General features: G+C 44.7%; 1 protein-coding gene across 1 annotated transcript in view; it reads left to right on the top strand.

Moving 5' to 3' along the window:
* LOC149433252 (SNF2 related chromatin remodeling annealing helicase 1-like) overlaps window positions 1-4447 on the top strand; it is a gene marked incomplete at its 5' end in the record, with an annotated part of 77213 nt that extends 72766 nt beyond the window's left edge. The window contains 2 exons of the mRNA XM_089664510.1: window positions 1547-1643; window positions 4166-4447. Coding sequence (XP_089520636.1) covers window positions 1547-1643; window positions 4166-4333 — 265 coding nt within the window. The remainder of the gene's footprint in view (window positions 1-1546; window positions 1644-4165) is intronic.
* Between the last annotated feature and the right edge of the window lie 8324 nt (window positions 4448-12771).

Raw genomic sequence — 12771 nt, 5'->3', positions numbered from 1 at the left:
ATTGCAAATGCTTTAAAATGGCAACCAAAACCTGAAAGACGTGGAAGAAAGCGAAAAACTACCATTGGAATGGATAGAAGAATAGCCAAAATGGGGCGGACTCAGCCAACAATCAGCTCCAGGAAGATGAAAGAAGGTGTGACGTTCCCTGTGAGGACTGTTACAATTAGAAGACCCCTATGTGAAGCCAAGCTATCTGCAAGAAGTCCCCGCAAAGTCCCACTGTTGGAAAAAAGACGTGTGCTGAAGAGGTTACAATCTGCCAAAGAGCACATTGACTGGCCTAAAGAGAAATGGTGCAACATTTTGTGGACTGATGGAAGTAAGATTGTTCTTTTTGGGTCTAGTGGGCGGAGACAGTTTGTCAGACGACCCCCAAACACTGAATTCAGGCCACAGTACACTGTAAAGACAGTGAAGCATGGTGGTGCAAGCATCATGATATGGGGATGTTTCTCATACTACGGTGTTGGGCCTATTTATCGCATACCAGGGATCGTGGATCAGTTTGAATACATCAGAATACTTGAAGAGGTCATGCTGCCTTATGCTGAAGAGGAAATGCCCTTGAAATGGGTGTTCCAACAAGACAACGACCCCAAACACACCAGTAAACGTGCAACATCTTGGTTCCAGACCAACAAGATGGACGTTATGGAGTGGCCAGCCCAATCCCCGGATCTTCATCCAATAGAAAACTTGTGGGGTGACATCAAAAATGCCTTTTCTGAGGCAAAACCAAGAAATAGAGAAGAACTGTGGAATGTGGTCCAATCATCCTGGGCTGGAATACCTGATCACAGGGGCCAGAAGTTGGGTGACTCCATGCAACACAGATGTACAGCAGTTCTCAGAAACAGTGCGACTACAACCAAATATTCATGAAGTCATTCAAAGGAAAGCAAAATCTTCAAACATTTCTCAGTTTATATAGTGAATGTTTGAGTTTGTAAAGAAGAATACAAACACTGCGATATTTTTGAACCGTCTAATATTCACTTTTCTTCCATTTTTTTAGAGGAACAACACAAATTTGATGTATTTTTCTTCATGTTTTGATTTGGAATAGAATGTGTCGTGTTCCCAATGCATTTGTGTGGATGGAAATAAAAGTATTAGAAGGATTTTCAGCTTTATTCACTTTTTTCAACACACTGCTATTATTTTGAACACAACTGTATGACATGTTTGTTATTAAAAAAAAAAAACAACCACCTTTAATATCACTTTAATTTGTATAAGTAAAGGGGGTTATTTACTAAAACTGGAGCGTTCAAAATCTGGTGCAGCTCTGCATAGAAACCAATCAGCTTCCATTTTATATTGTCAAAGCTTCATTGAACAAGCTGAAGTTAGAAGCTGATTGGCTGCCATGCATAGCTGACCCAGATTCAGAGTTTTAGTAAATCTCCCCCATAGTGTACCTGTGCCCCTTGTACCAGAAGAGAACTCATTTTATTCTGATTTAGTGACAACACTGTAGCATGAGCAGTTCAATGAGCCCCGTTGTCACACAAACTCACCTTTTTCTGTTCCGCTCTATCAGGCCGATGATTCAGGAGAAGATCAGGATTCTGGGCCAGGCCGGGCTGTCTGAGGCCAACTTTTCTGAAACGACGGAATCAGCTGACTATGTTTATAAGGTGAGATGTCATCTGTGAAACCCGACAATTTGTAAGTCATGGCTATGAGCAAGAATTTCATTCATGTTTGTGGCAGCAAAATGACCTAAAGAAAACATTCAAGTGGTTGCAAGCCCCTAAAATGACATTTGAACAAAGCATATCCTTCTATAGTGTGTACTTGCCTCAATCCAAAGTGTATAGCATGGATCCTATCTGCTCTCTCTTCCCTCTGTTATCTGTATAAGTCACTGTATGCTCACACCACAGAATCCCTGGGGATGGCTCAGCTCCCTTCTCCAGCACACAGCAGGTGATTGACATCCTCAGCTGTGGCTGTTTGGCTATGAGAATGTGTACAGGGGGTGTGTCCGTTCCTTCCACTCAGGGCTGAGATTACACTCAGGTCCCTGCTGTGTAATGTGTGGCATCAGATCCCCACCCCCAGCTTTCTGGAGCTCTGAAAATCTGGAGCTTTAAGAGGCTGTAGAGGAGAGAGGGCTGCAGATATACAGGTACAACTTATAGGTGGATTCGTTTCATCTTTGTATAAGAATTCACAGTTTGCAGCTTTGCTGAGTGTCAAGTATAGGTGTCGCTATGCCCTGGGACACGCAGGAGAGGAACATCTCCTCTACAGCAGTGGTGCCCACTCTTTCTCTCTCCCCTTGTCCATTCACAATACTCCTTCAGCACACAGCAGGTGATTGACATTCTCAGCTATGGCTGTTTGGCTATGAGAATGTGTAGAGGGGGTGTGTCCGTTCCTTCCACTCAGGTCTGAGATTACACTCAGGTCCTTGCTGTATGCTGTGCAATGTGTGGCATCAGATCCCCACCCCCAGCTTTCTGGAGCTTTGAAAATATGTGTTTTAAGAGGCTGTAGTGGAAAGAGCGCTGCAGATATACAGGTACAACTTATAGGTGGATTTGTTTCATCTCTGTGTAAGAATTCACAGTTTACAGCTTTGCTGAATGTCAAGTATTGGTGTCGCTATGCCCTGGGACACACAGGAGAGGTACAGCCCTGTTGCCCACTCTTTCTCTCCCCTTGTCCATTCACAATACTCCTTGCATTTTGTGAATGGGTTCACAGAATTCAAAGTTTTCTGCAAGAGGACAAGAAGGGAGAAGGGATGGGCAGAGGACAGAATGGCTCCTGTGCAGTCAGGTCTCCTGTATAGTGATAGCTGTACGATTGGTGCTCAGCGTATCTGTAAATTGTGAATAGAAGAGAGATCCAGAAGGTGGCTTGCACCTTGCTGCACTTAACTTCTTGTAAGCCATCAGATTTAACTGAGATGTCTTTTCCCGGTAGTTATTTGAAGTGAATCTGGGCTTTAACCATACAGAGCCAACAGGCCAACTCCAACCCCGGCAGGATATACGTTCCTTGGCTCACCTTCCCTGCTTCTCTGACCATCTCCTGTATCATGTCTACAGTCTCTGACCATCTCTTGTATCATGTCTGCCGTCTCTGACCATCTCTTCTATCATGTCTGCAGTCTCTGACCATCTCTTCTATCACGTTTGCAGTCTCTGACCATCTCTTGTATCGTGTCTGCAGTCTCTGACCATCTCTTGTACCATGTCTGCAGTCTCTGACCATCTCTTGTATCATGTCTGCAGTCTCTGACCATCTCTTGTATCATGTCTGCAGTCTCTAACCATCTCTTGTATCATGTCTGCTGTCTCTGACCATCTCTTGTATCATGTCTGCAGTCTCTAACCATCTCTTGTACCATGTCCTCAGTCTCTGACCATCTCTTGTATCATGTCTGCAGTCTCTGACCATCTCTTGTATTATGTCTGCAGTCTCTGACCATCTCTTGTATCGTGTCTGCAGTCTCTGACCATCTCTTGTACCATGTCTGCAGTCTCTGACCATCTCTTCTATCATGTCTGCAGTCTCTGACCATCTCTTGTATCATGTCTGCTGTCTCTGACCATCTCTTGTATCATGTCTGCTGTCTCTGACCATTTCTTGTATCATGTTTGCAGTCTCTGACCATCTCTTGTATCATGTCCACAGTTTCTGACCATCTCTTGTATCATGTCTGCCACCTCTGACCATTTCTTCTATCATGTCTGCCACCTCTGACCATTTCTTCTATCATGTCTGCCACCTCTGACCATTTCTTCTATCATGTCTGCAGTCTCTGACCACCTCTTGTATTATGTCTGCAGTCTCTGACCATCTCTTGTATCGTGTCTGCAGTCTCTGACCATCTCTTCTATCATGTTTGCAGTCTCTGACCATCTCTTGTATCGTGTCTGCAGTCTCTGACCATCTCTTGTATCGTGTCTGCAGTCTCTGACCATCTCCTGCATCATACCTTTAGTCTTTTGCTATACTGTGTTGTGTGTCTGCTGTTTCTGACACTAAATATTCCCTGAATTTAATGTGTGGCCCTTTGCTGATGTTAAGGAGCACATTTGAGCCCCCCCCCCCATATCAAGCAATGTGACCACCATTGACCTGTAGAACCTATGATCTGACAATAGAACCTATGGGGGACATTGTTGAACTTCATTTCCCGCAGGACCCAAAGCAGCAAACCATCTATGACCTGTTCCAGCGCTCTTTCTCGCAGGATGAAGCGACGGATGATTTGGACGAGTCGCTGTTACTTGAGGCATGTGAGGAGGTGGACTCGGAAGGCCTCTGTGAAAGTGCGTCCAAGAAAAGGAAGATTGACGATTATTTCTGAACTCGTCCCAGCGCAGCCGGAACTTTTCTGTACAGTATTGTTTGTATGAAGAAAGTTTTATATTGTAGAATATTTTTTCTAATATGTCAGAATTAAAGCCGTTTACTCCGCTTATTTTGCCTTCCATGGCTCCTTCTTTTCCCCGTATCAACATACTAATGAGATTTTTTAAATAAAACCTTTCTGATTTTCATTACATACCTTATTAACCACTTCCCGTCCGGCTATTCTATATAAACGGCCTGACGGTGGCAGTGCGGGCGGGTGGCTGTTTATAAACGGCCTCCCTGCACCCTGCTTCTGTACGCTCCCTGGGAGTGCGCAGCACTGCGATTCGGTGCCCGCTGTATCCTCCGGACACAGTGGAACACCAATCGTCGTACAGGACCTCTGTGTGAGGTCCCGATCATGTGATCACTGATTGGCCAATCAGTGATCACATGCAGAGTAGTAAGCAAGATGTCACTTCTGACATCATTGCTTACTACATGTGAAATCTGTGAATGATCACAGAGATCACATGATACAGGGCAATTCATAGCAGCCTTGTACCATGTGACAAGCTGTGACCAATCACAGCTCACACAGTATTTCTCAATGGCTGCAAGAATGCAGCCAGAGAGAAGGAGAAACGATTGCTTTTACAACCTTTATGGGTGTAAAAGCAATCAGTGTAAAAAAAAAAATCTTCATCACCCCCCACAAGTAGTACAGTGTCACCATGGTGACACTGCTGCTAGGGTGACAGTATGTAAAAAAAAAAAACAATATAAAAATGTAAAAAAAAAATGGTTATAAATGATAATTTTTGCTTATAAACTAATTTGGGTTATTCATTTTTTTTTACTAAAAAGATAACAAAATACATTTTGGGAAAGATTGATGAAGAAAGATTATTTATTTGCAAAATTTTATAAGAAAAACATTTTTCTAAATTTTTGGACTTTTATATAGATAAAAAATAAAAATCCCAGTGGTGAATAAATACAACCAAAATAAAGTTTTATTTTTTTATCTGTTTAAAAAAAAATGCTAAACTATTCATATGGGTACAGTGTTGCATGACCGCGCAATTGTCATTCAAAGTGAAAGCTGAAAATTGTCCTGGACAGGAAGGGGGTGAAAGTGTCCGGACTGGTTAAAGACACGGTGACGTCATCACTGGGTCTCTGTAATTGTTAGGGGGTTGTTAATCAGTTTCTGCTGCTTTGGTGTTAATGAATGGAAGTCTCCAGGGTAGGAACAGCCGCGTGTTCCAGAACCCAAAATGGCCGCCACGACACTTCCGTAAAACGTCAATACGTCACCACGTCACGTGCCTCGGACGCGTTTCGTCACATCCGGACTTTTTCAACAGGGATGTTGAAAAAGTCCGGATGTGACGAAACACGTCTGAGGCACGTGACGTATTGACATTTTCCGGAAGTGTCGAGGCGGCCATTTTGGGTTCTGGAACACGCGGCTGTTCCTACCCTGGAGACTTCCATTCACTGCCTGGCTCTCCTTCAGAGTGGTATGGCCATATAAATATAGTTACCGCTGAGGAGTGGTGTTGTTTGGACCATCTCACTATATGGAAGCTGATTTCATCACATTTTAATGTAAGTTGCTACAATAAAATATGTTTGTCATCTAATACATATACTGATCCCTGGTCTGTTTATGAGGTCTATGGGAAGTGTTTGGGGAAGATGGTAGAACAATGTTTGGAGGCAATCTCATGTTTATTATGGATCCCATGCTGATTTTATCTACCGTATTTTTCGCCCCATAAGACGCACTTTTTCCCCCCAAAAAAAGGGGGGAAAATGTCAGTGCGTCTTATGGAGCGAATATGGAGCGGCCGGTCCGGTATTTCCACCGCGGCCATGTCAGAATACCGGGCCGACCGCTCAGCTCTGCAGCGGGACATTATGGAGATGACTGCTGACCTTTGGGGAGGTGGGGAGCGGGTACCTGAATTTGACAGGTACCCGCTCTTACTTCTTTGATCTTACCTGTTCCTCTATCCAGCGGCGCGCTATCTTCCCGGCTTCTGTAGTGTGGGCACTGGGCATGACAGTCGGGTGCCAAGTGCGCATGCGCAAGAAGCGGTGCTTTTTGTGAATGGTAAGGCGGTACCTGGGACACATGACAGATCCCAGAAGCCGCCGGACCAATCACAAAGCGCAAGTGCTTCTTGCTCATGCGCACTGGGCATCCGGCTGTCATGCCGAGCGCCGACACTACAGAAGCCGGGTAGACAGAGCGCGGCTGGATAGAGGAACAGGTAAGATCAAACAAAAACTCCGCAGAAGTAAGAGCGGGTACCTGTCAAATTCAGGTACCCGCTCCCCCCCTCCCCAAAGGTCAGCAGTCATCTGTACTGTCCGCAGTCTCTGGTCATCTCCTGTGCCGTGTCCGCAGTCTCTGGTCATCTCCTGTGCCGTGTCCGCAGTCTCTGGTCATCTCCTGTGCCGTGTCCGCAGTCTCTGGTCATCTCCTGTGCCGTGTCCGCAGTCTCTGGTCATCTCCTGTGCCGTGTCCGCAGTCTCTGGTCATCTCCTGTGCCGTGTCCGCAGTCTCTGGTCATCTCCTGTGCCGTGTCCGCAGTCTCTGGTCATCTCCTGTGCCGTGTCCGCAGTCTCTGGTCATCTCCTGTGCCGTGTCCGCAGTCTCTGGTCATCTCCTGTGCCGTGTCCGCAGTCTCTGGTCATCTCCTGTACCGTGTCCGCAGTCTCTGGTCATCCCTGTGCTGTCCGCAGTCTCTGGTCATCCCTGTGCCGTGTCCGCAGTCTCTGGTCATCCCTGTGCTGTCCGCAGTCTCTGGTCATCCCTGTGCTGTCCGCAGTCTCTGGTCATCCCTGTGCTGTGTCCGCAGTCTCTGGTCATCCCTGTACTGTGTCCGCAGTCTCTGGTCATCCCTGTACTGTCCGCAGTCTCTGGTCATCCCTGTACTGTCCGCAGTCTCTGGTCATCTCCTGTGCCGCGTCCGCAGTCTCTGGTCATCTCCTGTGCCGCGTCCGCAGTCTCTGGTCATCTCCTGTACTGTGTCTGCAGTCCATTAGTTCAGAATTTTTTTTTCCTGTTTTCTGCCTCTAAAACCTAGGTGCATCTTATGGAGCGAAAAATACGGTATGTTAGGGTAATTATGCACTTTTTATATTGTGTGCAGTGGAGATACTAATTGAGTTGTTGGAGTCCTGATATTTCACGATTGCTGTGGCACCTTAGTTTGTCTGCATGTGACACGTGTGGCACTTTATTATAATACTTGGGATAATACACTATGTTTAGATTTTTTCTTTGAGGTATATGAAGATCTTCTGGAGTATACCATCAATCTTATTCGGGGATAAAGATTTATTGTGAAATCACCTGCAAGAATTTTTGGATTTTAATTTGGACTTTATTTGGACTCTAGGTGTATGGGACACTTTATTTTTATTTATTTCAGTCAAGTTTACTTATGTACTTCAGGGGAAGGACTGTTAAGTGACTTGTTGGGGTTTGGGTAGAGGGAGTTGAGTGCTGTTTTTGTTGTACCATTTCCTAAATATATATAGAATTCGATTTATTGTACCCAGTATTTGTTAATAAGGATCCTTCTTTAATAACCAGTCTTCTCCAATCAAGTCACATGAAGACACCAGACGCAGACTCTTGGGGATCTCTTTATTGGGTGTATCATAACAGATGTAACAATGTATTCAGGACAAGCCTATACCTGAGCAATAAAATAACACAGAAGACAAAATCCCCCCTTTATAAATATCACTTTTCCCACTTAAAATGAGAAAAAAAAAAAAAAATTCTGCCAATTCTTTCATTGATTAGAACTGATGCCAATAAATGACACCAGTCAAAAGGACATCAGAGGTGGAGGGCTTAAAAAGAGACCAGTAATTGGAGAAACTTAAAACGCGAATTCTTGTAAACGTAACACTTTGCGGTCGTACTTCAAGTTTAGAGCGTACTGATCACCATCACAATGGAAGAGGACATTTTGCAGTTTTCTGCCTATCATTTGAGTAGGAAAGAGTTACAGGGCAGAGTGGGCCTTGGCAAAGTTTCTAGTTCCTGATGATATGGTGGGGGAGTCCTTCGTAAAATATTAAAACCAATTTACACCACTTGTTGAAAAGACTGTTGCACCCAGCAAGATGACTCCCCTCGTAACACTGAAGGATTGGGCCTGGAGCACTGGCCCATTGCAGTCACCTAGATGCAAAGATGCCCCAGTTCAACTAAAAGATTTAATCTGATTGGCTGCCATAGGCAAGTTCTCCATTCTTGCTTCAGGAGATATATATATATATATTTTTTTTTTTTCCCCTTGCATGTGATTGGGTATTCTTAGCTCAGTGAATGTGAATTCACTTTGCAAAGGGAAAATTCCCTTGTAAGGGAACAGCCTATTCACCTTGACAAATGACTTGTTGGGGTTGATATGGTAAACAGGAGCAAACAGTCCTCTTGTCATGTGTCTCATAAATTTTGTAGACTTTTTTTCTTTTTTTTAATTAATATAAATTAAAAAAAAAAAAAAAACAGTCTACAAAATTTATGAGACAAATGACAAGAGGACCGTTTCCTCCTGTTGACCAATGACTTGTTGGGGTTGATATGGTAAAGGTGAATAGGCTGTTCCCTTACAAGGGAATTTTCCCTTTGCAAAGTGAATTCACATTCACTGACCTAAGAATACCCAATCAAATGCAAGGGAAAAAAAAATATATATATATATATAATTATATTTTAGTTTGCACATGATTGGATGCTGGAAGTCAATAGAGTTGACTAAGGGAAATATTCGATTGCAACGTGAACAGTTAATTTCGCTTTATGAAATCAACCCCACTGCCTTTAAGTTAATCAGTCATGAATGACTCCACTGCGCAGTGGTGGCAAGTTGCTTCAAAGGCCAATAGGGCCAACCTTTTAAAAATCAAGATGGTGGTCAAGGCAAACAATCAAGTTCCATCTTTCAAATGAAGCTGGGGGGCAATTTACGTAAACTGAAGAGTACAACATCTGGTGCAGCTCTGCATAGAAACCAATCAGCTTCCAGTTTTTGTCAATGCTCAATTGAAGACGCTAAAGTTAGAATCTGGTGAAGCTGTGCATGGTAGCCAATGAGCCTTTGAGTGCACCAGTTTTAGTAAATCTATCCCTAGGAGTCTAGTTGCGTTGGTTAATGGTTCCATATTGACTTCATTTGCTTGGGTTTCAATAAAACCAGCCCTATTAAAGAGACAACTTCACTCAAAACTGATATTTCAGGTGTACATGAATCAAAAATTGGCTTCCTATATCTCCCCGAGACTCCCATGATAAATCCAAGATTTGCCCAACTTCCGCAGTCTCTACAGAACCAGACATCAAACATCATTAACTACATTCTATAATAGGCATCCACCAAAGTCTTTCACGTTCCAAGGTAGTATATTAACTACCCTGAACTAGAAAACCAGACAACGGTGTCATGCTTCCCCATTCTAGGGCCTTCATGCTTCCCCATTCTAGGGTGTGTGAAGGAAACTTTTTCACTGTTACCCTATAGCTGTAGGTGGACACAGAAAAGTAAATAAGTGCCACCAATGCAGTACTGGAGAGCTCTAGGAATCCAGGTATGATTGCAGTCATTAGGATATCCGTTTTGGGTGCAGTTGCGATAAAAAAAAAAAAAGAAAAGGACACAGGAACTGTGCTGGACTTGCACAAGATCACATTAGCTGGCTTTGCTCAGAATTAGACTCTCGTGGTCTGCACCCACTGCTAGTATCAAGTACCTGCAAAGCAGCACTGATACGTTGAGTTGCCAGCAAAGCCTAGGATTACACTGGCAGTTAAAGATCTTTTCAATTAAAAATTTAACTGTTGGTTTCCCATCCTCTCATTAGCAACACCGGGATATGGGTATAAGGTTACAACAAATGTTGGAAGGACATGGTTGTGTTGCCCTGAATGGTCAAAGTGACAAAGTCTGCTTACAGCCAACCTCACCCAGCAAAGAACACTCACCCACCCATGTCTGCCTTCTCTGATCACCCATACACAAAGCCTGGCTCTATTTGAGCAACATTGCCAACTTTTTGCTTCATTAAAGACTTTGCTATGGAACAGAGGTTGGTGAATATACCTTGCTTGGGGGGGTGGCAGCTATCAACAGACAATGTCTTTTTTTTTTTTTTGCCCATTTTAGGCTGGCTTCACAGCTGTGGGGTGCAAAACTAACCGTGTTCGACAATCCCATTCAATGGAGTGACACCCCAATGCACTTGCAAAGCAACTGTTGGGTTTTCCCATAATCGCATTAGCAACACAGCGATTAGTATAGGGTTACTAAGGAGGACATGGTCATGTTCCACCGAATGTGCAAAGTGGCCAAGTCTGCAGATACATACATCCAACATTGAATAGTCGCCATTCATGCTCCCTTGCCCACCTTCCTTGGCTACTCACAACCAAAGCCCTGCCCAGTTTGCCAACTTCCACTTCTCCATCAAAGATCATGTTGCTCAAATTGGGCAGGGTTTTAGTTGTGAGCAGCCAAGGAAGGCAAACAAGGGAGCATGAATGGTGAGTATTCAATGCTGAGGGGTATGACTAAAAGCAGACTTGGCACAGGCAAAGTGACAAATTAGTATAAGGGTACTAGGAAGGACATTATGTGTTGGTAATGGGATTATGGGAAAACCAACAGTTGACTCACAAGTACATTGGAATGTCATTCCAAAGGAATGGCACCGTCAAGCACCATTGTGCGTAAGGTTCATTACCACACATGTCGAAGCCAGCTTTAATTGGGCAAAATGACTGTCTGCTGATAGCAACCCCCCAGCAAGCCATGCCCACCAACTCTGATTGAGCAGGAAGCTGGCAAAGACCATGTTGCTGAAAGGAGCCAAAGACAAGAGCTGGTGGGTGTGCCTTGCTGGGTGGGTTGCTATCAGTAGATAGGTGTTGAAGCCAGCTTTAAATGGGCAAAATGGCCATCTGCCAACTTCCTGCTCCATCAAAGACCATGTTTCACAAAGGGAGCAAGAGTTGGTGGGTATGCCTTGTTGGGTGGGTTGCTATCAGCAAAGACACAAGAGTTGGTAGGTATGCCTTGCTATCAGCAAACAGTCATTCTGCCCATTTAAAGGTGGCTTAAAACACCTGTCTACTGCTAGCAACCCCCCCAGCAAGACATACCCACCAACTCTTGCTCCTTTGAGCAACATGGTCTTTGGAGCAGAAAGTTGGCAAAGGAGCAAGAGTTGGTGGGTATGTCTTGCTGGGGGGGGGGGGGGTGCTAGCAGCAGACAGGTGTTGAAGCTAACTTTAAATTGGCAGAATGACTGTCTGATGATAGCAACCCACCCATCAAGGCATACCCACCAACTCTTGCTCCTTTGCCAACTTCCCGCTTCATCAAAAGACCATGTTGCTTAAAAGACACAAGAGTTGGTGGGTATGCCTTGCTGGGGGGGTTGCTATCAGTGGACAGGTGTTGAAGCCAGCTTTAAATTGGCAAAATGACTGCTGATAGTGGGCATGCCTTGCTGAATGGGTTGCTAACTCTCGTGTCTTTAAGCAACATGGTCTTTTGATGGAGCAGGATGTTGGTGGGTATGCCTTGCTGGGTGGGGTGTGATCGGCAGACGGTGAGTATGCCTTGCTGGGTGAGTTTCTATCAGCAAACAGGTGTTGAAGCCAGCTTTAAATGGGCAAAAATGACTGTCTGCTACTAGCAACCCACCCAGCAAAGCATACCCACCATTTGCCGATAGCAACCCACCCAGCAAAGCATAACCACCATTTGCCGATAGCAACCCACCCAGCAAGGCATACCTACAAACCCTTGCTTCTTTGAGCAACATGGTCTTTGATTGAGCAGGAAGCTGGCAAAGAAAAGAGCTGGTGGGTGTGCCTTGCTGGGTGGGTTCCTATCAGTAGACAGGTGTTGAAGCCAGCTTTAAATGGGCAAAATGACCGTCTGAGCAACATGGTCTTTGCCAACTTCCTGCTCCATCAAAGGAGCAAGAGTTGGTGGGTATGCCTTGCTGGGTGGGTTGCTATCAGCAAAGACACAAGAGTTGGTGGGTATGCCTTGCTATCAGCAGACAGGTGTTGAAGCCAGATTTAAGTGGGCAGAATGACTGTCTGCTGATAGCAAGGCATACTCACCAAATCTTGCTCCTTTGCCAACTTTCTGCTCCAAAGACCATGTTGCTCAAAAGGAGCAAGATTTGGTGAGTATGCCTTGCTGGGGGGGTTGCTATCAGCAGACAGTCATTCTGCCCATTTAAAGCTGGCTTTTCAACACCTGTCTGCTGATAGCAAGGCATACCCACAAACTCTTGTGTCTTTGCTGATAGCAACCCACCCAGCAAGGCATACCCACCAACTCTTGCTCCTTTGAGCATCATGGTCTTTGGAGCAGAAAGTTGGCAAAGGAGCAAGAGTTGGTG

Source organism: Staurois parvus, unplaced genomic scaffold (genome assembly GCF_062004578.1).
Source record: "Staurois parvus isolate SC_StPar_1 unplaced genomic scaffold, SC_StPar_1.0 ptg001927l, whole genome shotgun sequence".
Lineage (NCBI taxonomy): Eukaryota > Metazoa > Chordata > Amphibia > Anura > Ranidae > Staurois > Staurois parvus.
The sequence above is the reverse complement of the archived record's forward strand: the minus strand, read 5'-3'. Positions and strand labels throughout refer to the sequence as shown.